The sequence below is a fragment of the Micropterus dolomieu genome, linkage group LG14 (assembly GCF_021292245.1).
Source record: "Micropterus dolomieu isolate WLL.071019.BEF.003 ecotype Adirondacks linkage group LG14, ASM2129224v1, whole genome shotgun sequence".
In the NCBI taxonomy this organism is placed as follows: Eukaryota; Metazoa; Chordata; class Actinopteri; order Centrarchiformes; family Centrarchidae; genus Micropterus; species Micropterus dolomieu.
This window is the reverse complement of record NC_060163.1, coordinates 19,057,256-19,084,487: the sequence shown is the minus strand read 5'-3', so window position 1 is coordinate 19,084,487 and position 27,232 is coordinate 19,057,256. Positions and strand designations below refer to the sequence as shown.

The window sequence follows — 27,232 nt, the reverse complement described above, 5'->3', positions numbered from 1 at the left end:
ATGGATTCCCGGCTGCTGATTGGACCGGGGATGCCCACACCGGACCCGACAGCCCGGACACCCTGGAACATCAGCTCCATCAGTCCCCACAGGCTCATGGAGCTGTCTCCAGTCGCTACGTCTGTAAGTATCCTGCACCCACGGCTTTTTTGTGTATTTTAGTTTGTTTGTTTGTTTGTTTTTGGCTGCGTGAACCTCGGTGTGAATGGAGAGCTTCTGTGCGCCGCAGCGATGCGTAAACGCGGACGCATCCGATCCAGAGCAGCTAAATACCTTTTTTTTTTTTTTAAGTGTTTTCATTCCTCCTCCATATAATTCATAACATATGAACGCCGCACAAGGGAAGTGTGAGTGAGCGAGATGTTAACTCTGAATGAGTGAATGCAGAATCCTCTCCTGCGCGTCTGCGCTCCGTTCATTCAGCACCGCACCTGAATGAAGGCAGGAAGCGCAAATCCTGTTAGCTCTACTGTTTCTTCAGCTTGTACTATTGCAGAAAATGGTTTTAAAAGCTGCTGTGGGTGAAGGGTGTGTATCACCTTTTTGTGTGCGTGTTAAAAACGCCAATCGTGTATTCTTATTGCAGTATTGCTCATAATTATCTATATAGTGAGTTTATGGATCTCATCTCCTGTCAGTATTCCTTGTAATATTTGAGATGACTTGTGTGTGTGCTCATTTAGTGTTGCACTCAGTGGCGTTCATGTGGACCCATTTGACCATCACATAAATTCTTGCCCTCCCAATCTCATGTAAGCGCTTCAATAGACCCATTTGGGTCCCAATCTTAATTTACCACATGAAGGCTGCAGGCTCAGTTCAGTTCAGATCTTTATTATCACACAAGAGGAAATTCTGTTTGCAGCAAGGCACCATAAAAACATAAAACAGCTGGTTTTGTACAGCATGCTGATTTGGATTGTTGGTTTTAAAATTTAAAGGCATGTGATCATGCAAGCTCTAACATCATGTTTACATGTGACATTTAATTCTGACATTACACATTTTTATTCCAAGAGGTGTGGTCACCAGCAAGAGCAATGTGTTCAAGTCTCATGGATGATTGGACTCCATCTCTCTCTGTCTTCCTCTGTGTCTGAAGGATGGGTCAGTTTAAGCATTGACTTCCAGGAAATCCTTTTATACAGATGTGTAGACCAATAGGCTACAGTATCCAGAGTATAGAGTATCCACCTCTGTACATAAAATAAATATAAAAAAAATAGTGTTTCTTCAAACCGAGTAAGTTCATTAAGATTTTTACCTTATTTTCTAAAATGAATAAAATATTAGAAGCTAGCTACCAGTCACCTGTTTTTTTTCCACACAGCCAACATTGGATGCTTGTTGTCTTAGCTAGCTAGCTAATAATATTAACTTACTGATTAGCTTACAAAACACAAATTTAATTTACTGAAAAAAACTACACAGATCCCCCAGGTCAGCTGTTACAGTTTACTGCAGAACAACTCAAGAAAAGTTTGTCTAGATGTTCCTGCTTTCCTACTCTACGTACAATTCCCCAAAAGTCTGCAGGCACCTGCTCAAACAAAACTTTGACGTTTACTTTGATTTTTTTAGTTTGGCCAATATCCCCTCTCTGCTAACATGGATGGGCTGGGGTTTATGACCTACACTGCAGCCAGCCGCCAGGGGGCTGCTTCACCTTTGGGGAGCTGTCATATTGTTCATCTATATAGAGCCTATGGTTTCGTCTCTGACATTGAAGTCCAGACCTGCAGGCTTCAGTCTCTACTGGTGTTGTGGTCTGGCCTTCATGGTGGGAGAGCGGGGAAAGCTGATACTGAAGCAGTGCCTGAGGGCAGCTTCTGCTGAGACAGATGAGATCTTGTGCTCTGCAATAAGTGTGGTTTTCATTTAAAAAGTCTTTTAAAACCTTCTGTGTTTCTCTCTAGAGACCTCTTTTCCTTTTAACAATGTTTGTTGTATTTTGTCTCTTGATTATCTATCTAATCTACAATCTCTGGATAATTAAAAAAAATATGGGTCCAATTGATGAATGTGTATGCATGCAAACACGTTTTTGCAGGGGTGTGTCTGTGAAATGAAAACGATGTGCGTGTTGATGTGATTGAGCGTCCCTATAAGTGGATTTGTGTGAGAGAGTAAGTGTGTGTGTATAACTCAGTATTGTGCTATCATGAGTGGCTACTGACTCAGATAATCAAGATCCAATGAAAATACATTTCTCTACTGTAAATGAACCATTGCACTGATTATTCGCATGATAACGAGGCAGTCTTTATTTAGAGGGAAGCCCCTCAGCCAATGTTTATTAAATGAGTCTTGGCTGTTACAGAGAAATGTGTGTGTGTGTGTGTGTGTGTGTGTGTCTATATGTTGCATACAAGCAAAAGTCAATTACAGTACATGTGTTTGTAAGCGTTCAAACACAAATACACAAGTGTGAGTAGCTATTTTTGCTTGTTCATGCTCACATGCATGTGTTTTTTAATTCAGATTAAACTCCTTCTCCTTTACTCTTCTCTCACTCTCTCTCCTTTATCTTTATCTTCTTTCTATCTTGCTTTAGTTGTCGTTGCCTGTTCTAAGTGAATGTGTACTAGACAGCCACAAGATCATTTACATTTATATGACTTGCTCTCCACTGACGAAGGAAAGCCCAGAAATTCTGGCACCATGCCTTTAGTACATGCTCACAGACTATAGAGAGAGTATAGAGAGATATTAACGTGCACTATTTCTGTCTTTAAACCCTACACAAACACACTGTAGAGGAGACATCCATGTCGTGTTGCTCACCATGCATCTTTCTTCCTGTGTGATCAGCATTAATCTGACCCCTAGCCGCCAGAGCTAGAAGGAAAGGAGTGATCGAGAGATTTAGTGTACAGAGGAACAGACGTGAAGGAGGGAATTAGCAGGGATAGGAGTGATGAGAAAGACAGATCTAGCAGAGAGAGTGCCAGGGATATGAAAAGGAGAAACCAAACCTGGGAAGAAATGAAGCTGGGAGGGAGTAAGACCTTGAAGACGAAGGCGTCAGACTGGATCCAAGTGTGTTTACATTCCACACACACCACATCTGCATATCATCTTCACTTACTGCTCTTGTCCCCGCTTTCAGTAACACATCCCAATGCCCTTTTCACTCATTTGCTTACAGAACCACCATCACTTTTCGCTATATGTAGGCTACTTTTCAAATGTCCTCCTTTTGGTAACAGGAACTTGTAAATGCAGAAAAGTAAGACTGCTGAAACACAAACGCAGACACACATGCACACTTAATTGCAGTGGCCAGGATTAATGAGAGGAGATGTGTGTGTTCCAATTGATCTCTGGGTGGTAATAAGATCAAGCTTAGTTGATGTAATCCTGGTTAGTGTGTGTGTGTGTGTGTGTGTGTGTGTGTGAGAGAGAGAGAGCGCATCTGCATTAAAGAATCACAGTGAGAGAAAATAGGAAAGTGTTAATGCACGGAGTGTGTCAGAAATTAATTCTCACAATTATTATTCAGAAATATGATACATATTATTCTGAAATGAGCCATTTTGCATAATTACTACTTTTACTTTTACTCCATAAGTGTCAGCAAAATAGTGTGAAACCAACAACAGAATGTGAATGGTTCTGTCCCAGTGCTCGCATGTGAGCATGAAACAAACAAAATGGGGACCCACTTGTATAAACATTGTGCCATAGTGCTACTAGTGGTCAAAAACTCCACAGTGTACCTATAAATACAACTCTGAGGCAGCAATAGAATACTGCTACCTTCAAGTATTTCCATTTTGTGCTACTTAGCACCTCTATTCCACATTTTAGAAGGAATATTGTAATTTTTACTACTCATTTCTGTGATTGCTGGAATCATTATTTTACAGGTAAAGATTTTACAAAACAGGATATATCAGTTTGCAATTTTCACTACAGATGTTTTTATATCCAACAGCATATAAGTTGTTTGATTTCAGCACTACTGGACAAGCTACAATATTAAAATACTGCTTGGATGTTAATGTATAATCTAATCAGAACTACAGCTGATGCTCAGTGAATGTGAAAACAAAAGCACTTTTATAGTATTTTTCTATTGTGGTATTGCTTCTTTCAAGCAAGGATCTGAATATATCTTCCGTCATTGCTTCATGGTTTAACTCTGCTCATGATTAGCCATTTTATGCATTTCATTGTGTAAATGTGACTTTTCAAACTGTGTCAATTCTTATTACCAGATACTGTGATTGACAGGTACTGTAATTAACAGTAAGGCCTTGTAGAGTTTCTTTGTGGCTGACAGAGGTTGGTAGAAGTCATGACCTCCAAAACAGAATAGTTACTGGAGCATAATTGATGGATCATTGCTTTTATTTTCTCTCAGCTCTTGAAATAGAATGAACTCTTCAGTGTCTGTACTTATGTGCTATAGATCACTTAAAGTCACCTACTGATGTTGAAACCTCAAGTTAACATGCCAAACCAGTCATTATCACCCTAATTATTTGACTAAATCCTATTAAGTTATTATTTGAAGAGAATGTGTATGGAGCGGGCTCCAGACTAAGTGGATTTTCTCTCACTGTAGGGATGTATCTAACATTTGCTGACACACTTAAGTGCTGAATCTGAATATGTACCCACCGACCCCTATAACCAATTATTCTAGTGTGGTGCAGTTTTATTGCTTTGAATGTCAACACAATCAATAATAAAATATGTCTTTATATTTCCTTTTCTTTAATTTGATCTTAAATTAAAATTAAATAGGGAAAAATTAAAAAATCACTAATAAAAAAAATATAGTAATCCAGATAGTCAGCCTATAATTAAATGTTAGAAAGAAAAAGGAAACTGAAAATGGGTTTTAAGATTATGAAAAGTGAAATTTAAAATCGAAAATGTAAATGCTTAAATGTAAATGCTTGGGAAAAGAAGTCATTACAATTCAGGCTTTAAGCTTTCCTTCACAGCATTGCTGAGACCTGCAGTAAAATCAGAACAGTTTTTGAGTGACATTGCTATCCTGTTTTCCTGTTGCTAGAGTCCCATTGTTCCAAGCCACCCATTTCCAACAGTAGACGTCCCAGACCACGCTCACTATACAATTGGTGTTGTCATCCTGGCCGTGGGCATCACTGGCATGCTGGGAAACTTCCTGGTCATATATGCTTTCTGCAGGTACTTTTTTTTTTACACTTGTTTCACTTGTTTAGCATCACATTTTTGGTTTATAGTATCTGTGATAATAACATATGTGATGTGTGCGTGCAGGAGCCGGAGCTTGCGCACACCCTCCAACATTTTCATCATTAACCTGGCAGTCACAGACTTCTTTATGTGTCTTACTCAGACACCCACCTTCTTCATCAACAGCATGCACAAGCGATGGATCTTTGGAAAGAAAGGTAAGACATGTGTGTGCAGTGAAATGGTTTAGTGTTTCAACTTTATTACATAACATTTTGCACTTTTTATTTAAATATAGTACCTAACCAACAACAACCTAAACGCAGACTAATGATATTATAACACTCTTTTACATGTGCATGCATGCATACACACACACACTCTAAATTACAAGGGGAGTGTATTGTTTCTTTACCGTCTTGAGTGTGACCTACAGTTCCATTAAGATTCTTTTTTTTTAAACCTGTCCTGCCCAGCAGCCTGGTATAGAGTATGATGAGCTGGATACCATATTGTGCCAGACAGATTTTACTTTAACAAGAGAGTATTAATATACTCTTTTGTCTGTTTTATTATTTATTTAATTATGTATTGATTTGTCACCTGCCGGACAGGGGGTCAGACACGGGGATAGGGGGGCACAAACAGACAGCACAGAGAAAGGACAACACCTGTAAGAGAAGGGGGATGGAAGGTGGGGACAACAGGGAATAGCAGAGGGAAACACCAATTGCAGAAAGCAACAAAACATGCAATGGAACAGAGAGGGGGGCTTGGGGAGGAGAAAAACAACAAAAAAAACAAACAAAAACAAAAACAAACAAACAACAAAAATAATAATAATAGTAAAAGACAACCAGCCGAACAGCAGCAATAAACAGCTGACATAGTAAGACAACTAAGAGAAAAATGAAAACAACAAACAGTCACGCACAATAAATAAGCAACACAGCACAGCCACCAGAGCTGGAATAATAACAATTAATTTAAATTAAAAGTAACTGAAAGAAAAGCATCAGGAATAATTCTACCAGGGACAACCTAAATTTGTTTGTGTCTGTGTGTGAGAGTGTGTGAGTGTGTGCGTGTGGGTGAATGTGTCTGTATATATGTGTGTGTGTGTGTGTACATGTGTGTGCGCATAAGCCTGTTAAAGAATGTAGTTGTTAGTGAGAGTGAGACGCCACGACTGTGCCACACCGACCCCAGCAACAGGCAGGCAACAACCCCAGTAGCCAATAGGGATGGCAGAAATAAATAAATAAATAACAAAAAACTAAATATATGACTCCCAGATGCACCACGATGCAAACGCGGAAGACCCCGACCCAACCAACAGACGCCCAAAAATAAAAAGTAAAAAATAAAATAAAAACGACCAGCCAAATGCCAGTTGACAACGAAATGATGACGGAAAGCAAGTCCCAGCCGGCAGCAAACGCACTGCGCAGGTCACCGTGCACCCGCCAATAAAAGTCCGCCGTCCCCCCAAACGCCGGAAAAACTAAGGCCGCCTGCGCCAGCCGACATCCCCCATGCACAGCACGCCCCCACCCCGCCGTGCAACACCAGCCAAACCAGCAACGAGGCAAAATCAACTAGCTCAGCTGCATGCCACCACCAACCCACCCACCCGTCAAGGGCCGAGAACTCCAGGCACAAACCCAGAAGAAACCGGAGCACAGCCCTGCCTTCCATTAAGATTCTGTACACACACACACACACACACAAACCTACCGTCCTCTATCACCCTTTTCTGCTACAATGTAAACAGCAGCATCAAAGCCTTACTCTGCAGTATCCAAATGCCACTGATCACAAAAAACAAAGTAAGAATGCTTGTAGGAATGCATGTGTTCTACCTGAGTGCATTTGGAAAGGGGTTGTACAGTAGTGTATGTTATCAGCGTGAATAGAGACAGAGAGGTGGTAAAAGAGGCTCCAAACTCCACAGATTAAACACTGATAGAACGGAGCAAGAGAAAAATATATATGTGGAATGAATGAGGTAGATGAAAAGCAAAGCAAAAGCCAACTGTAACTTGTCTTTTATTTGTGTAAATCCATCTGTTTTACTAGAATTCCGTAGAAGCCAATGCAGCATTTAATGATGGGTCTTTTTAGTAGCAGTGTGGCTCTAGGGATTGCAATGCTGGTAGGTTAATAAGATAATCTTTCAGTCGAAACACTGTTCTACCTCGGCAGCTTTGGAAAGAAATTTGGTACAAGACTTTTCTTGTCCCCAAAGAATTAATTCGAATGACTTTGATGATCCCCTGTGCCACCACCACACCAACAGGATCTTTTTACACTTACAATTTACACTTTTCCAAAGTATAGTCCCAATAAAATGACAGTCAAAAGACAGATTCGATTTAATCTCTTCAGTGACGGCATTTAGGGTATATGCTTCATGTACGTCACGGTTTAATTGTTACATTTCCATTGCATTTTTTCGCATTTTGTGTTTATCGATCCACCAGCTTTTCCACCTCAGCCAAGTGTAAAATACTTTTTCACAATATTTCAACTTTAAAAAAAATCTAATTTCTGTTCTGTTCAATGTTTTTATTTGATGCACTTAAAAAACGTATGGAAACACAATTATTAATGAATGCTTCCTAAAAAGATTAGCTCCTGACAGCTCATTGCAGGACCTTATTAAAGGACCTCATTATTTCTGAGATGTTTTACATATACTACTTGTCATCTTGACCACAAAGCAGTGAGCTTTGCTGTTAGACAAAATGCCCCTGGACTTTTAAATATTGTTCCTCTCTGGCTATCATCTGCTCGTCCAATCTGGACTTGATTTGCTTTGGTAATTTAACAAGGGCTGTCAAACACACACAGTAATATAATAGACAGAAAGGCTTTGTAATATAATCAATAGCATTTTTGTTTGAGTTTCTTCACACGGTCAACTCAACTCAGATTTTGTCTTGTGCTTGCACGCGATGACTGGCGCTGTGATTTTATGATATGTGGTGGTAAATACACACTCAGGACCTGAAGGGACAGAAGCTGAAAAAGTCATGATTAAGTCTTTGTATTGTGTCTGTGTGCACGTGTGTATAGGCTTGCAAATTGATCTGCAAGTGTGCATTAATGTGTAAATCGTTCTTTATAAATTATGGATTCATTCAGCATAATCATGAGGATGAACTGCACAGCGAACAGCATCTTACATTATGGAACAAAAAGAGGCATGTTTGAAGCCACTAACACTGTGTCTGAATGAAACCAGTATGTCATCATATAATATGTTTATTACTAGGTATTCATTAGCGGTGGGTGACATGGACCTTGTATCAAGGTATGTAATTTTATATCACAACAGCACTATATATCTCAATACAGTAATAGATCACATGACAGTCTAGCCCTGATTTGCATAGCCTATAGCACCAAGCAGTGTTTCCCCTAGGTTAACTGTCAAGGGTCATAGACAAAACAATAATTTTTTGCTGTTCACTATCAGCTTAAGCCTATGGCATTTTAGATTGCATAAATTTGCCTAGCAGCCAGTGGAGTTTCCTGTACTCATAGCTTAACAAATTACATATTATTTATATTTTTTCTTACTCGCCATTGGTTGAAGTCATTGCATCTCCGGACCATAGCTTCCGACACAACACCACGGGTGGATTACAGCTGTATGTAACGTAACGAGTTGTCAAATCCAGTAACTTAACGTTCACTTCACCTGTCTCTCTGCTCGCCTCAGTGTGTGCAAAGCATCACCCTCAGTGAAACACAGCAAGCAGTAGAGGAGAGAAACTAATTTGACCGTAAATGATAACAAAACTCATACTGCCCAACCCTATTCAACATGTATTACAGTTTTTCTCAGTTGCTTAAAGAGTATAACCAGGCTTTTGAACAAAAATTTCAAAACCATAATTTTTTTTTAAAAGCACAGCCATATCTCTAAACTCTACACACAAATCCCTTCATTTCTCATTGCCTACATCATGTGGTCATTTAGAAAGCACTAACATTCAATACTGTTCACTCAAGTCAGCACAGCTTGAGTTAAATTAGCACACAATTACCCAGGTGGAAACACAAAGAGTCATTATTGATAACACACCAATCAGAAGCTTCAATAGAGAGATAAAAGGGTCAGAGTCAGTTTTGGAACAATGGATACATAGAGATGTGAAGGAAGAGGTACAGGACATCAGAGGAGAGGAGCAGGAAGAGGAGGAGGAGGACGAGCAGTATGGAGAGGAGTAAGAGGTGAAGGAAGAGGAACAGTAGGAGTTGGAGGAGATGGAATAGGAGGAATATGAGGAGGAGGAGGAGGAGTATGGCGGAGGAGAAGGGAGGAGGTGGAGGACGAGAATCTCTGGCCTGTCCCAGACCAAAGACACGACGCATGGGCAGAAAAATGTGTTGTTTAGTGTGTTGTACTGTATAATACACTAAGGAATAAAAAGTGTGCAAATGTATACTTTTGTTGTGTTCATCATGTGAAAATATTCTTGATTAGGAGAACCAGAAGCAACATTGCTTATAACCAATAATGTGTAAGACTTTGTAGTAGTGTGTGTGTGTTTTTGAGGGCTTGTGTGTTATGTCTGAGGGCAAAGTTTGTTTTTTTTCTGCAAGATTGAATGTTTTTGAGTGGAGAGCTTCATTCTGACCTGAAAATAGGATGTTTGGGGAATTGGGTGAGAAGTTGTGGATTTGTGTTCAGATTTTCGAGAAATAGAGGCAGACTTTCAAGAAATGTGTTTAAGCAATGGAGAAAAACTCTAATATTTACACTAATACTGTATGCTGTTTGTACATGTCACACTTTTTCAAATATGGGAGGGGGCATTGGTAAATCTATCTTACTATGGCGCTACTTGTCTTTACCTGACACTTGTCTTCATCGTTCATCTTGGACTCCTTTCCCCAATTCTCTACTTAATTTTCCCTATCTTTCTGCCTTTATTGTCATGGTCTAGGTTGTTGTTTTAGTGTTTCCTACTTTAGTTTGAAGTTTGTCTGTCCCTAGTGTTCTTGTCTTGTTTTACTTTCTGTCCTTGGTTGTTGCACCTGTCTCATTCTCCTGATTGTCATCACCTGTGCCTTATTTTCCTCATCCCGCCTGTGTGTGTCTACAGTACAGTGGTTGTCTTCCTGGTGGTAGTTGCTAGTTCATTGTTCATCATTGTCCTTCGTGTCTCCAGTTACACTGTGTCTTGTCTTGTGGTCTTGTACTCTTCTCTGTGAATTTAATGGACTATCGCCATTTGTTTCTAAATACATCTTGTTTTTCACTGTGGACTACTTTACTATTGTTTGGATGTATCAGTTAATTAAACCTCACTTCACTTATATTTACCTGCTCCATGCTTATATCTGTGTTTGGGCCTAAAAGCCCTGTTTCCGTGTTTAGTCTGATGGCTGAATGTTACACCAATCCTATATTCCATCTCTTTCCATTCTCTCTACTTCTGTACTGCCTCTACTCTCCTGAATCCTGTCTTAATTTTTTAAGCTCCCCTTTTTTCCCAAATCAGGTCAGGACAGGATGGATATTCAGAGGATAAACAACGTCATAGGATTTATCATCTGATGACTAAAGTGTTTCCTCAAAAGATGGAATCTGTTACGTTGAGTCAAGCAGGGAGCTGGCAAAGCAGGGATTCGGACCCAAAAGCATGACACACAGGCGGAGCAGATGCACTTTATAGTAGCCGCTTTCACACAGAGATCCTGCTATCAACGCAGAAAGAATGTCTGCCAAAATGCTGCATTCACTCATTCATACTGAACAAAATATTGTCGCCATAATCCAACAGCCATGTGTCCTTTCACACAGTGATCCGGCTCTCAGGGTTAGACCGTGAAAAAAAAGACCATGACTTGTAAGACAGCAGCATTGAAACGCCACACCTTTTCCATGGCTTTTTCCACATACATTGTTCCGTCTCTGTTACTACCAACATTCCCGGCTCAAATCTGACCCCCCTCCCCCATACCTTTCATACAGCGCAGCGAGCTGGAATATTGTTGTTATAATCCCAGAAGATAAGGCAGTGTGAAAGCTCCTACTGTTTATTAAGAAAACTTATATATCCTACAACAGACAATGGGAAGACACACACTTAAATATACAAGAGGGAGGTGATTAACAAGGCACAGGTGCAACAAGCAGGAAAACACAAGAGCAGGAAGTGAAGTGAACAGAAACGAGAGGAGACATAAGTAACAAAATAAAGGTGGAAGTTTACAGAACAAATCAATAAACAAGGAAAAACCATAGACTGTAAGCGAAAAACAGAGAGACGAGAAGTTAAGTAAGCACAGACACAAGAGGAAGGGTTTAACAAAATAAAACAGGAAATAACCACAAAACCATGACAGAATCAAGTCATCAACCATTCCTCAAGCTATGTGGCTAGCATGGCTAAAATGTAAAAGGAAAAAAAGACTATGGGTACAAACATTTGTTTCCAAACTTAGGTTAATGTAACTGTATTATCATTAGTTCTGGCTGTTTTCAGCCTTTCAGCTCTTTTCATCTATCACACAATACTTTCAACTGTAGACTTTCCCAGCTGCAGGATCTACTGCCAGAAATGCATTTATCCGGATATCAAACATATTTTTTCTTCCCCTCTACTGCTTCTTTGTCCCTCCTTTACCTCTCCTGGTGCAGGTTGTGAGGTATATGCATTCTGCGGAGCACTGTTTGGTATCTGTAGTATGATTACACTAATGGTGATTGCGGTGGACCGGTACATGGTGATCACCAGGCCTCTGGCCTCCTTGGGGGAGATGTCTCGCAGGAAAGCCCTGAGCATCGTGGGTGCTGCCTGGTTCTACTCCATGGGCTGGAGCCTACCCCCCTTCTTTGGCTGGAGTGAGTACAACTGCACTCAGATACCTAGAAACAGAGTCATTATTGATCAGTGTGATTCCTCTGAGGGATTTGTTGAGCTCTGTCTCAGTACTTCGATCTCACTGTTTTTGTTTTGTGTCTGCATGTCAAATTCCTGATGAAAGTTACTGCTATCTCAAATAGATCAGACTTTGCCTTTTGTCAACATGCCAAATACATTTAAATCAGTTATCAGAAGGCAGATCACCTCATGCTTACCTGTAGCTGACATTACAACAGCCCAAAAATAAGTCATGATGAGGTTGTGAAGTTAGCAGCCCTAACAACCCCTGAGAACTGGAATGTCAAATGAGGTACAATGTGAAATTCAACTATTTTACTACAGGTTATCGTAAGGACACCGCATACTGCATGTACAGTTGCCAAGTTATTCAATGCAGAAACCAACAGAAAAATAGGAACTCGTGGGAAGCAACAACTAAAGTGTTTATTTTCTCTCACAGGTGCCTATGTCCCAGAGGGTCTGATGACGTCTTGTTCCTGGGACTACATGACATTTACCCCTTCTGTCCGCTCCTACACCATGCTGCTCTTTACCTTTGTCTTCTTCATCCCTCTCGCCATCATCATCTTTAGCTACTGCTGCATCTTCAGAGCCATCCGACACACAACACGGTTGGTACAAGTGTGATGATATTGATGTCTTGCTGATTAACAATTTTGTCAGAGTTTATCTATTCCACTGATGTCTCACTCGACCTGAACGATAATACTGCCTATCCTGGCAGTACTGTCAGTGTTGGTGATTGGTGAATTTTGTGTGTACACGACGAGTACAATACACGACTACATCAATTAACTTAGACGTCGAAATAAATTAACTAAAAAGAAAAATACAATAAAACCCCTGACAAATATAAGCTTTCATAACCATGTTGAGTGTCTCTGTGTTTGACAGAGCGATAACAAAGATCAAATGTGAGGGAACAAGAAACTCTGCCAAGAGATTCCGTAAGATGAAGAGTGAGTGGAAGATGGCCAAGATCGCACTTATTGTCATCCTACTATATGTCATCTCCTGGGCCCCTTACTCCTGTGCAGCCCTCACTGCATTCGCTGGGTAGGTGTGTGTACTTTGTTAAAGACTGCTAAAGAGATATTTTCTTTAATCTAGTGATTCAAAGCATGGGGGGGGGGGGATGTAGTTCATAATAGTAAAGCAGTACAGGTAGTTTAAGCTCATCTATTCATCTATCACCATTTTAACCAGACAGGGGTTGTGGTGGCAGCAGGTTTAGCAATGGATATATGAGAGAACATCCAGGGTTTTTTCATTATAAAGCAAGACAAAGATCTAATATATTTATATATATAATGTACCTATAAATATTACTTTAAGGCTCTGCAAGTTGATACTAGTTACACTGGCATAAAATGAAACTACTTGCTGCCTGAAAGATGGGACATTAATTGTGATTCAGACACATTTACAGCAAATAGTTATACAGACAGATTTGGCATAAATGTTTCTGCTCTTTAGGGGAGCTCTCAAACTATCTGGGCAGCAATGAGGATTTTGGGAGAGCTAATCCCCATCATAACAAACATATGCATGAACTTGAAATCAAAGAACAGATTTTAGTTAAACATAATCAACATTTTTATAATAACAATGTATCAAATGACAATGTGAAAACAATGTGATGATGTGAAAGGAGTTGCTCGGAGTGATGAACTTACAAAGAATTTTCACATGAATCTACAGCTCCCCTCAACTATATGGAGCTTTATAATGAGTTTCAGTTCATTGTTTAAATGGTAAATGGTCTGTACTTGTATAGCACCTTTTCAGTCTTTCAGACCACTCAAAGCACTTTTACAATTCATCACATTCACACACTGAATGGCAGAGGCTAAGGTGCCAACTGCCATCAGGAATGGCAACAAATTCATACACATCCACACACCGATGGAGCAAGGGTTTAGTATATTGCCCAATGACACATTGACATGCAGACTGAGGGAGCCAGGGATCGAACTACTGACCTTATGATAAGTGCATGACCGCTCTACCCCCTGGCCTCTCTCTCATAGCTTTGTTTTCAGCAGCACACTCCACTGTACACTGTTTTCATGCTCTTATCTTTTTTTGTATTATTCTTTACACTTGTTAAAGCACTTTGTAACTTGTTTTTGAAAAGTGCTCTACAAATAAGGATTATTATTATTATTACACTACTCAGCACCAAAAGAGTGAATACGTCTCCTTTGTGTGAAATATCAAAGTGCTAACTGTTAGCCATGTTTTCTAAAGACACAGTTTTTGTTTATTACTGGAGAACAGAAACACAACTCCAAATGAAAGATAATGTTGCTTCATAACTGCTGGATGTGTAAATAGGCAACGAACGAGTTCACCGTATCAACTTTATAAGATGAGGATATGTCAATGTTGTGTTTACAGCTTGTTTTTGCTGCCCCCAAGTGACAGCTAAAAATATGTGATGACTTCAATGATTGGACGCTACGCTTACTGCTGTAGCATAAAATCAGTAAAAATACACTGTTTGCATTTCAAGTGCACATTTTATGTGATCTTTAAACAACAACATCCAACATTGAAAGTGAGTGTGACTGTGAGCCTCACCCCTGTGTCTCTACACACCCACCACTGCTCTTGTCACATGAATGTGTCTTATTCCCTTCTCTCATTTTTCTTCCTCTTGCCAACATCTGTCCCCGCTCTCCTCTCTTCTGACTCTCTCAGGTACGCTCACATGTTGACTCCATATATGAACTCTGTTCCTGCTGTGATCGCCAAAGCATCTGCTATCTACAACCCCATTGTATATGCCATAACACACCCCAAATACAGGTACAATGCACACAACAATGCAAGTGTTAGTAGTTTCATTAACAGCAGATTAATGTGATGGAAATAACATACTTTAATTTATCATTTCCACAGGCTTTTATTGGAGACCCAGCTATACTCTTTCTCCCTCTCTCTCTCTGAAATTCAAGTTTACCTTCTTTGCATATATTTGCATAAAGTACAGTATTGCAGGTTGCATTGGGTTTGCAATGTAAGTAATACTAATAATTTGTACTCTTTACTATACTATACAGTGTATTATAAAGATAAGGAAAAACAAAAGACTTTGCAAACAAATAAACAAAAATATTTAAAAAACATGATACAATGAGAGATACAATTGTCAACAAAACAGGAGGAAATTTTTGAAGTAGCTCAGCTTCATTTGTTATTCCTCCAGTTTTACCTCGGGATGTGAAATTCTTTCATATATTTTGCTGCTTCCATGGCAATATCTGTTTTCTCCCCAAGTAAAATGTTATTTGGTCTAAGAGTGTTTCACATTTTTGGTTTTGCTCTTTCTCTACTTGTTGATGGCAGAACTGGCTCTGTTTTCTCTGTGTTGTCAGGTTTGTCTGTGTCTACCCACCTCAAGGCTCTAGGGTATGGTCACTCTGTACATATTCAATTAATGGTTCTGGTTGCTCTCAATGGCCAAATAATCTGTCTTGTCTGATCAGCACTAAATACAAAGGCAGATTATTTTCAGAATTTGTTGTAGTAGACCAGTAGTTAGTGTCAGTGACGTTTTTGACACAGAAATGTTGGTGGATCAAGGCACATCATCTTTGATTTTACCAGGCATCATCTGACACAGTAGTTTGACACTCTAATATAAAACCAATTAATGTCAATTCCAGTTTGTGGTTCCAATTGTAATTCAACAGTGACTAAAATAGATATAGAAATAGAAAACGACAGGAATGTTATGCACTAATAAACTCAGAGAGAGAGAGAGAGAGAGAGAGAGATAGAATATTAAAAGTAGTAGCCCAAGGGCAGGATGAAGTCAGTATTACAAGAGCTGGATCCCATTTGGACCTTTTTACAATTCTAAAACTTAAACATATGCCAAGTTGATAAACCAGACTAACTAAAAGAGAGGTCAATTAAAAATGTAATATAAATGCAACAGGAAAATTATTCACATTATTTCTTGAAACCAAACGTTGCTCTATATTCTTTCCTGCGTGAAAACATCTCAATAACTTTGCTGTTGTCCATTAATGAATTCATTTTCAATTGATTACATGGCAAAGGTGTTCATCCTTCCCTGTCCCACTGTGTAAATATCTTAATCCTTTTCAGTGTGAAAAAGTTTCTGAGAAAGCTGGCTACAGGTTGCTGTCATGTATTGACCTCAACAGAAACAGTGCATTGGGGCAGTGGCTCAGTTGTGTTTTTCCTTTGTCACAATGGACCATATGTTTACAGCTCACTAAAGCTATTTGCAAGGAAAAGCAACAAGCTTTACTGAAATCAAATAGTCATTTTTGCAAAAACCTATTGCACGCCTCCTTCATAACCGCCAATGTGTTGTTTTACTCCGCTTTACACTGTTTTGTGCATCTTGATAACATCTGCTCGCCCCACAGCTGGTTCATGTGGCTCTTGAGATTTCCAACTGCCGGGCTAATACAGTCTTTATTACCGTCTCCTTTGTGTGAAATATGCTATATATGCAAATATATAAAATATAAAATATGCAAAGTGCTAACAGTTAGCCATGTTTTCTAAAGACACAGTTTTTGTTCATTACTGCTTAAGTGAAGATGATATCAGTAGGTTTGTGTGGTCCTTAACGTTTTTCTCTTTAAGATAATCTCCAGCTTCATTTTCAATGGCAAGTGCTAAACTTTGCTTTTAGCAAATTATCTACACAATTCATGCTTTAAATTTCAATTATTGGTACAGGTTTGCTGTTACATTAGCAATGCACTCACTGGAATGCTAACCAGCACAACAATTAAAAATTAAGAAAAATACGTATTAATTGACTTCACCAGTGAATGGCAGATTTGTGCAGTGAGATGGGTGATACCAGTCATGGGGCCAACACCAAAGGGCCCCTCAGGCAATCATAGAAAATGAGTATGGCATGCACAGAGAGGCTTCTTTACCAAACTCAATTACTGGGGTACTGAAGGGCCAGCCTTATCAGCTTGTCCCTGCCAGCCCAACAGCCGAACTGTTCGCCACCACCAGAACAGACAAACAGTAGTTTGCTAACCGCAATAAATATGAATGCATAGAAGTCTTTTACCTTGCCTCAATAATAAAATTACAGTATGTATCTTAAAATAGGAATGAATAGCAATGTCAAGCAAAAACTGAATTTCTGGATGTGCTTTTTTTCATTCACAAGTCAGTCCAAATACTCCAAATCGTCTGCACAATTCCATCTGGTATGGCCTAATGTAAAGTCGCTGGTGGGTGGTGTACTTTTCTTTTTCTTTGGCTTTAATTTCCTTGGCCTAGGTTGTGTGAGGGCAGTGCTGAGGCAACGTACTGGTCTAATGGGTGTATTTTTGACACTAATTGATTCACTTGATGGAGAGCAACGATTGCAGCGAGCAGAGGGTTTGCATGTGAAAAGGCTTTGTTAGATGTGTGTTTCTGAAAGCCAGCCAATTACAGCACTTTCCCTCTAGTGGCTTCATATAGTCTTCTTACAATCTCAGAATCTTGTGGGAGAAATCACAAGCAGCCCATGCTGACACTCAAAGTTCTTGTGGTCGCCTCATGGTTTCTGTAGCTGTCATAGAATTTAATATACTCTCCCTGTGGAAACATCTGTCAACAGTGCATATGGTGTCTATGTGTAGCACTACCACAAACCACTGAATGCACAAATCAAGCATATCGTAATTTCAAGCAGACAACAAAGTCAAGCTCAGCTCACAATCCCAGCACATCAGCTGATTGCAGCCCATCTCAAAGCCAGCCACATCAGCTGGCAGCTCAGCTGATTCCCCTCATGGCATTCATTGGTAAATTCCATAAAAGGCGCCTTATTTAAGCTGCTTTAGCCTGTCTACCCTTGCTGCTTTCTCTGCAAGCAACTTGTTTCCCACTGCTACCCCAGCTCCTCCTTTCAGGCTGTCTGATTAATAATATTATTTCTGTTGTTATAGATGCCTGCTCTGTTCTGTACCTTGGGGCTTTCCACGTAGGCACGTGGAAGGGCAGGGATATCCCAGAACAGAGCCATACTGTCAAACATAACTTACTGCAGAGCAAACATCAGTATTTTTGATTAAAGTTGTCCTGACTGAACTATAAATTACTTTGAATAATTATTCCTCTTGGCAACACAGAGCAAATGTAATGTAGCTGCTGGGGTCACTGGCTTTAATGTATTTATATAATTTGTTTATTCTTTTTTTAAACCCTAATTGGCCTAATTCAGCTTGGCATTCAGGGTTGTCAGAGGTCCCTACGCTTTACTATCATATAATAAAATTTGTTCATTTGGATTTTAATATTTCTCTCTATCTCTCTCTCAGGTCAGCACTCACCAAGTACATTCCCTACCTCGGGGTATTGCTGTGCGTTACTGGAAGAGACCGTTTCAGCAGCAGCAGTCTCCAGTCCACCCGCCGATCAACCCTCACCAGCCAATCAGAGAGCAAATGCCCCAGCAGACCGCACAACTCCTCCCTTTCTGACAGCGAATCAGTGAGTGTATCTCATATCTAATATGGTATGTCTATGTCTTACACTTCCTATTACAAATACTTTGAATTACGAGTTGCTGATTTTAGTCTTGTGTGTTTGTGATTTCGTCTGTGTGTCGTCTCAGGCTCGCTTCTCAGACACGGAGGAGGATTGCTCATCTCAGATGCCTGCCAGTCGTCAATTGTCCAGTGATGTCAAACAGGTGCGTCATGCCAGCCAGAGGTCAAAGGTGAGAGGCCACAACACAAGAGAGTTTGAGAGAACTGCCACCCACATCCCCACTGACCCGGCCATATGTCTCCTCTCACAAATTACAGTGAGTATTGGAGCCTGGCTTATGTTGTACATTTCTAACTTTAAATGTCAGATAGGTATTTAGGATGAGAGGTTAAACATTTTGAAGGATCAAAAGCAGGTCCAGAAACCTTTTGACTCAGCACTTCTGGAGATATTTAGAGTATAGATTTAGTTTAGACTGGCATTGAATTCTCGTTTTTATCAGCTAATAGGTATCAGCTGTTTCAGTCTTGCTTCACAATCACTGGCTCAATCACCAGCTGGTGTGGCTTGAATGAACTCATTTTCACTTTGACATTACGGTTTAATATGTTAAATTGTGGACTGTAGAGTCTCAGCAATGAAGTTGGTGCATATATTGTGGACAGCCAACAGGAAAGATCAGAGGTTATAAAAAAAGTAAATTTTCCTTTTATATTATATAGTGAACAGCATCAAATTGATGAGCATTATGTTAGATTATGGCATTTTAAAAGAAGACACAACAACACATCTTCATATTGAGGCTTGGCCAAAACCCGGCACTTTTTATCTGAATGGTGCTTCTTGGCGATTGCAACATTCCTAAGCATTGTGCTGTCAGGCCAATGGAGAGTGACAGGTCATTCTATGTGGGGCATCCTGTATATGGAGCATTTCCGTTTCTCTGTAATCATCTTAGTTCACAGAAAAATTCACCATCAACCCACATGTCCGCACATACTGTATGCAAACACACACATACAGAAGCACTGCCATGCAGGTCAGATTCAATGAGGACTGCATTACAGAGGGTCCAAAGACTAATCCAATAATCTGAGTCTTTCATACTTAATCCACAGCTTGCATGATGTGACCCCATGTTTCAACATATTGCACTTGTTGGCAGACGAAGATGACTGATTGTTTAGGAGTATCTGACCTCCTTCTGCTTTCATCACTGCACAGAGCAGATTGTATACTTTTTACTTTTTTCTGTAATCTGTGTTTACCGATTTATACTCTAAACAATGTAATTTTCAACCAGTGGTGTAAAAGACAAAATAACATAAAAATGTACTTTTACCGACATAATTTCCGTATGTGATTAGTATAATTTTGACTTTGGCATATTTCCTTTTTTTTAAAAAAAAATTAATTACAATATTACAGAAACTAATGTTTGTACCTGTAGGGTAACTCTGAAGTACTTACAATACCTGATACTTTTAGACTTAAAGAAATAGTTTGACATTTTGGGAAATGTGCTCATAGTCTTTCGAGTTAGATGAGAAGAGTTGCCACTTGCACGTCTGTACACTAAATATGAAGCTACAGGCAGGAAACAGCTAGACTCTTTCTGTCTTTAGGTAACACAATCTGTCTATCAGCACCTCTAAAGATAATTTATTAACACATTGTTTGTTTAAAAGTGTATGATTGTCAAAAGTTCTGGAATTTAGTGGGGATTATGTGCTGGACAGTGTGTTGGCCGTGCCCATGACTTAAGTCTCAGTTTGTCACCGGACCGTAAGTCAGTTTACAGAAGTCACAATGTTAAACACATGGTAACACATATGTTTAGGTTAGGCAAAAAAACAATACTTGGTTATTAGGAAAACTTTGTGGTTTGGGTTAAAATAAGTGATTTTACTTTTACTTATTTAGCAGACATTTCTATCCAAAGCGACTTATAATTGCTATATGTCAGAGGTCTTTAAAGAGGTCACTGAACACTTGACTCAAACATTGGTCTCCTGTGTGAAAGTCCTGCATTTGTTTCACCCATCCACCAACAACAACCTCCTTACACGGAATTTCTTGCTCTTTATAATGCATCACCTGACTTCCTCCTTTGCTACCTTCATAAGGCCACTAGAGACCTAACAATAAATGTAAATATGGCTCATAATAATCACAAGAAAGACTGGATGACAAGACTCCAGCTTTAGAGGTGCTTGTCATAGGGTTTTATTACCTTTTGGACAGACCTCTTTCGAGTCTATGCTAAGCTAAGCTTACTGGCTACTGGCTGTAGCTTCATATCCAACAGACAGATATGATAGTGGTGTCGATCTTCTCATCTAATTCTCAGCAAGAGAGTAAATAAACCTCTTTCCCAAAATGTTAAACTTTTTAACCTTTAAGAATGAATTTTGATTACTTTTCATAACACGATGGGTATCATGAAAACCATTAATGATTTTCAATGTTAATGCTAATCCCGTTGCTCTTGGCACACGTAATTGTTACTGGCATAAGCTGGGGACTATCAGAGGAAAATTATGTGCTTTTGAGAGAGATCCTTTATCTGAAAGGTCTGTGTTCAAATCCCAATTAGAAGTTTCTCTACTGTGACAGTACAAAAGATATTTTTGACTAAATGGCTGTGTTTATGTGCGTACTGTTCAGACTCAGACAGAGCCTGAAGACATCTCCATGTCGGCCATCAATCTGCAGCCAACCAGTCATCTGCCTGCTACTGTAAGATACCACTGATCACGCCACCTGTTGCTCTGTGCAGTAGATGTCGCATCTGTGTTTTTATAACAAGAAAATCAACAAATCCCATGAAAAAATTAAATCAACAACACAACTATCCTACTAACAGCTATTGTCTGTGTGGAAAAGGCCTGAGTTTGCTTATTTTCTCATAGAACTCTGTGGTTGTCCAGACACTAAATCTCCTTCTTTCATTACAGTGAACGGCCATGTGTTTATTCCTCTCAGCTCATTGTAATTGCATCGGTACCATAAAGTAAAATTTTTCAGTATTGTTATTTTTTTGTGTATATTCTGTCTCTTAATTGTGGTGTAGTCTAGTCATTTAGTGCACCTGTAGTGCATGTGTCATGATTTTCAAAATCACCACTGCTGATGGCCTTGACCTTGCTTTTTTCTACCTTTATGCCCTTTTAAAGTTGTACTTACACTATAAAGAGTCTAGTCTAACGTAATCTAATTATAACATTTTGACATGACATAATAATGCTCAGTGTCTTGTTACTTCAAGATATGTTTTATGATAGAATGATATTATTCCAATTTAACAAGACACCTTTCATATAATCATTTTGTCTGGATTTGGTGTCAGATCCAGTAAGTAACAAAGTGCTTTCATGAGATATGTCTGAACTGTTATTTTTTGAGTTGATTTATAGCAAGAAAAGTTTCTCTGGTAAAAGTGAATAATTTGAGAGAAAATTATTTATTTTAATCACAAGAATCGTATATCTTAAATTAAATGTGTTTTAGATGAAGAAGCAGAAAGGTACTTTTGTTGTGATTACATCATGCAGACGCCACGGTCAACTGATCAAACAAAAGAGATGTGTTTTAGATGAAATCATCATTTCCAATGATGCAATATACTACTAAAAGGGAGTAGTATATGCAACACACAACTACTGTGTGATAGATTGAAAGGTATTGTTATTAGTTTACGCAGGTGGTTTTATAACACATGTTCATTGTGATAAAGGATTATATCACTGAATGCAATATTGTCGAATAGTGTTTTGGACAACAGTGGAGTTTTATAGAGCAGATTCAAAAGCTACATCAGGGTTTGTCTATGCAGTAAGATAAATTCCTTGTTTGGTTTGGTCTTTTCAAGCGATGTTTATAATAAAAACCTGCATCAGCCCTAAACTTTCCCATCTGTCCTGCCCAGATGTTTTGTCATTTGTGTTTTTGGGCTATTTAAAAGGTATGTCAGCCATTCTACAACGTTGCTCAGTGTTTCCACCACATTTAAAATAGCTCACTGAAAATAACTCTGAACTATGACTATGAACTACATGTTTAAAAATCAAGTGTAAAGTAATGTGAAATGGTTGGCATATCTCTTTAGTCCTTCCTTTTCCCCTTTGCCCATTCTAGTCAATATAATCCACCGTGCTTTCCAGCCTGTCCAGTTTCATTTCCTGCTTCTCCAATGTCAATATTAATCAAACCATGTGGAAAATCAAAAGCATAGGAGCTTCAGTGTGTCATCCTGCACTCATACTTTGACACCCAAACCCCATGTTTCTGCAACCAAGTGATTATGTTGTCAGTTTTGGATGGCCTCTGCTCTCAAGACAAAAGAGTGAAGGGATGAAGATTGATTGACTGTCTGTTCCCCACAGACAGAAGTGTAATGAAAAGAAAATTGTACTAAGAATTGAAGAAAGTTCGAATGGGCTCCTCCTGTACAAAGACAGACTTGTGTTCACAGAAAAATCATTAAGATTAGTTAGGATTTTAGGTACATATTAAGTTTGTTTGTTTAACAATTTAATCATTACTTTTTATGCAAATATGTTTTTATTACCAGTTTAATGCCAATATCTTGTTAGCTTGGCTTAGCATAAAGGTAGTTAGCCTGCTTTCCTCCAATAGTAGCAAAATTTGCTCACCAGCACCTCTAAAGTTAACTAATTAAAACGCTTCATCTTGATTGTTTGAACCATAAGAACAACACGTTTTGGGGGTTAGATGCGTGACTATTTGTGTGACTTCCCTATTCCCTATTTGGCTTCCCTAGTCTCTGCTGGTTGTCACTGCTTGGTTTATTTTGTTACCTTCAGACAGATGCTTGCTTTTTTCCCCTGTTTCCAGTCTTTATGCTAAGCTAAGCTAACTTGCTGCTTGCTGCAGCTTCATACAGAAATATGACGTATCGATCCTTTAATCTAACTCTTGGCAAATATGCAAATAAGCCTATTTTCCAAATTATCAAACTATTGCTTTAACTTGGTGAGTACAATAAAATGTTTATGTTTTGGGCAAAACTAGAAAAATAACACCCATATGCTCATTTAAAGTACTTTGCTTGTCTAGTGCAGAGCTATTGATCTTATGTTGTCAACCAAGTGATATAGTCCCACTCCATCAAGGGTATTGTTGGAGAGCCATTCATCAATCCAATCAATCAATGTCTTTGATCAGCTGTGACCATGGCTTGTGCGCCGACAGAGGAGACAGCAACAGTTGATAAAACTTAATTCTCTCCCCTAACCTCCACCTCCGTGTGTTTCTTTCTCCTTACACAAATATCCAGCCACCTACTCACATGTCGACAATACCTTACCATCTCTCTCTCTCCCTCTGCCTACACAGCTGGAGAACGTGATGGAGGAGTCGGGGCTAAGGACTACCTGTAAGACAACGTCATCTGTCATTGTCACCTCCATATCCAGCCCATCTATAATGCATAGTCCCCCAGGTTTCCATGGCAGCCTCAAATTGACCAAAACTTACAGTCCAGTTACCAAGGAGCCCCTTGACATAGCCAGACTGGAGACAACAGCATTACAATGAACAGTATGTGCGAGTGTGCGAGTGTGTGTGTGTGTGTGTGTGTGTGTGCGCACACATTTATGTGTGTTACTTATTCTGACATATGGTGGTTGGAGATTTTACCTCAGAGCCAGGAGTAGCAAATTAGCCTTAAAACACAATGTCAAAAGTTCTGTCTCTAGGGTTGGTTATATTTGAATATAAAATATAATTCTTCTTTATCTTGCCTTACAGAAGTTGAACAAATAATTTTTTTCCTCGAGTGTAGTTTGATACAATTAGCTTACTGTGGGCCATTATGACTACAACTGGGGACATCAAAAATGCTGAAATTATTTTTGCACAGTTTATGAGCCATATTTTAAACACTATATGCGTTAATGCATACCTAACTTACGATGTAGGCAGATATACTTTGTCTATGCTTTCTAAAAGCAAGCTTTTAACCAATCTCTTTCTCTTAATATGAAATCAGACTTTCTCTTGTTTGTTTTTCATTTTTCTACTATACAGAATATTTATATTAAAGATGCATTAATGTTTTTTACATTAACATTGAATCAAATGACTCCTGGTTATGTATAAGAACTGGTAGCACTATAGAGTAATAGTAATAATAATTACATATGATAGAAATAAATAATAGTGCATTCCAATTTAGTGTATTCAGACCACACGCAAATTTTTATCGCTGGACAACTGCCAGGTATTTTACACACAAAGCGATAACGCAAATAAACACAACCTGAGATTACTACAGCTCTATGAACCCAAAGTAAACATTTTGCTGTGATTTAATTGCAATGGATTAGTCTGCTGCCAAAATAACTATAATATGATGCAGTTTTGTTAAACATATGAATTCATTCTTTGTCAGATCTTCTTCTAAAATGTTTGTTTTCTGAATGGAGTTCGGATCGATTGGGGCTATGCTATGCTAACTTGTTCACAGTAAAGTAAAACGATAGCCGGAATAAAGTAACAGACACATATTTTCTCAACTCATCAGGTAGTTCAACTTCTTCTCTTTCTTTTCTCCAAGTAATGTCCAGTTTTGTCATTTTTTAAATAAATATGAAGTAGTAGTCCAACAGAAGTCTGGGTGCCAAACGATGCTAACAACAGTGGAACCAGAAATGCACAGAAGCTAGCTGCTGAGAAGCTCGAGTGAAGATAAATCAACATTTTAATCCCAAAAACTAAAGTAAAAAGCTGATTTAATAAAAGCAGTTTACTCTGAGCTCCTCCCGCAGAGTTGAAAATTTTCAGTCACGTAAGGCCTTCGTGTCGCCGGCAGTACTCCCTCCGCACCGCCTCCTTTGCACCACCCGACAGGAAAACCGCCCCCAACGCTCGTTTCGCTTTTGGCCTGAAAGCACCATTAGAAAACTGTAAACTGTAGCCACCTTGCTCCCACAAGGTTCTCATGTGACATAGTTGCAGCGTAAGTCCAGCATGCATCACGTTAATACAGCGCTGCGAATCAACACATGAGGGCAAATGTACCTATACTGTTCATTCCAGTCTTTCTGCTCCCTAGTGGTCAAAAATGCTTTAATGCAGCTTTAATATGAGTTGTTTTATTTCTAAACTGGGTAATCAGGCGCACATGGGCACAAGTGACAGGATGGGAGAGGAGACAGTCAGTTTTTGTTTCCCCTTTAGCTCTTTATCATTGATTTTTCCATTCCTGGTAACATGAAGCACCACAGATCTGGCAAATCAGGTCACAAATGTGTCACAACAGCATATTACATCACCAAACAAGTATGTGCGAGCGAGTATGACTGTGTGTGTCTGAAGTTGAAGAACTTTACTCTGTACTGTACTTGCATTTCTCTTGATGCCATACTAATATCTAATATTAGATATATAAGTGACAGTTTGCTAAATGACAACTGTTGTTAAGTGTGTGGTTTCAGAGTTGTTATCATAGAGCTCATCATAGACATATGTACAGAACCACTTCACCAATGTGTTTTAACATCCTTTTCACTGTACATATTTCCAAAAGCTCTTTTAGTCCACTTCTGCACATTGCCGTTCCCTTTGAGATTGCTGCGTCCTTGGCTATGATTGTAATAACTGTTCTGTTCACATGTCAAATTAAATCTGTCACATACTCAAATTTTCATGTATGTTAAATGATAAGCAGGCAAATTATAGATTAAAATCTTAGTTAAAGAGGCCACAAAGGTTAATGCATTTCCACGGTTGCTCATTTGTCCCCATCAATGAATGTACAAAAGTACATGTTTTTAAAAAATAATAATATATATACATATGTATATATATATATATATATATATATATATATATACATATACATATACATATATGTATATATGTTTATATGAAATTTAAATTCTGCTTTAATATATTGATGTTTAATGAAGTGATGGTTTAATGATGATTTTGTTTTCTTTGTACAAAATGTTTTGTGTTGTTATTATTTATTTTTCTAAATAAAAATGTTGCTAAATTCTGCTCATTTGGTGGTTGTGTCTCCATGTCTTTGCCTTTGTGATGCTTGAACTAGCCATGCATGAAGCTAGGGCAATTTAGGATAATTTTTGCAATTAATTAATCTGTCAACCATTTTCTCAATTAATTAAACTGTCCTTCAATATTATCACACCATCCACTTATACATTACAGTGTTCTTTAATAGGGTTCACTTCTTTAAAGAAACGCTCACTCACTCAAGTGGATTTATCTTTGGCAAAAAATTAAACATCATTTTGCTATACTCATATATAAATTCACATACACACATTCATTCACCATAATGACTGTGATTACTGTAGCTCCTAATGCATCGTGTCTATCAATGTCGACTGACCAGTGTATTTGTAAATCATGAGGTCAGTTTCCTGAATGGAAGAGACTCATACAGTTCAGCTGATAACAGCTAGAACATCCTGTCAGATAACAGAACGGCATTAGCAAAGGTCATATCTGTCCAACATGTCAGAGAGCAGGTGTTATGGTGCTGTTTGACCTGTATAGGCCTCCCTGTAGAACTATGGCGCCCTACAGAGGTGAGAGTTAGTACTCTATTTACATGAGTAGAGGGTGTAAGTGGGTGGAGGAGACAGAGATTATTCTGTCATTGACATCTATTAATA

At 38.9% G+C, this 27,232-nt stretch overlaps 1 protein-coding gene and 1 long non-coding RNA gene across 2 annotated transcripts in view; one reads left to right on the top strand and one right to left on the bottom strand.

Annotated features, from left to right (window-relative positions):
- On the top strand, nucleotides 1–24,404 carry LOC123983284 (melanopsin-A-like). The gene is made up of 11 exons (XM_046069501.1): nucleotides 1–123; nucleotides 5,027–5,163; nucleotides 5,257–5,390; nucleotides 11,831–12,034; nucleotides 12,517–12,688; nucleotides 12,972–13,133; nucleotides 14,781–14,888; nucleotides 18,395–18,566; nucleotides 18,691–18,882; nucleotides 21,234–21,305; nucleotides 23,925–24,404. The coding sequence occupies exons 1-11, from the start codon at nucleotides 1–3 to the stop codon at nucleotides 24,123–24,125; spliced, it is 1,677 nt and encodes a 558-aa protein (XP_045925457.1). The 3' UTR covers nucleotides 24,126–24,404.
- The window catches only part of LOC123983287, a 29,112-nt gene continuing 13,090 nt past the window's right edge, over nucleotides 11,211–27,232 (bottom strand). Inside the window, exon 4 of the long non-coding RNA XR_006828164.1 lies at nucleotides 11,211–12,058. This is a non-coding gene — a long non-coding RNA (uncharacterized LOC123983287). The remainder of the gene's footprint in view (nucleotides 12,059–27,232) is intronic.

Excerpts from the sequence above, each read along its gene's own strand:
- LOC123983284 (XM_046069501.1), top strand. The coding sequence starts at position 1 with ATGGATTCCCGGCTGCTGATTGGACCGGGGATGCCCACACCGGACCCG. Across the intron at positions 124-5,026 it reads TGTCTCCAGTCGCTACGTCT|AGTCCCATTGTTCCAAGCCA; the intron begins GTAAGTATCCTG and ends TCCTGTTGCTAG. Across the intron at positions 13,134-14,780 it reads GCCCTCACTGCATTCGCTGG|GTACGCTCACATGTTGACTC; the intron begins GTAGGTGTGTGT and ends TGACTCTCTCAG.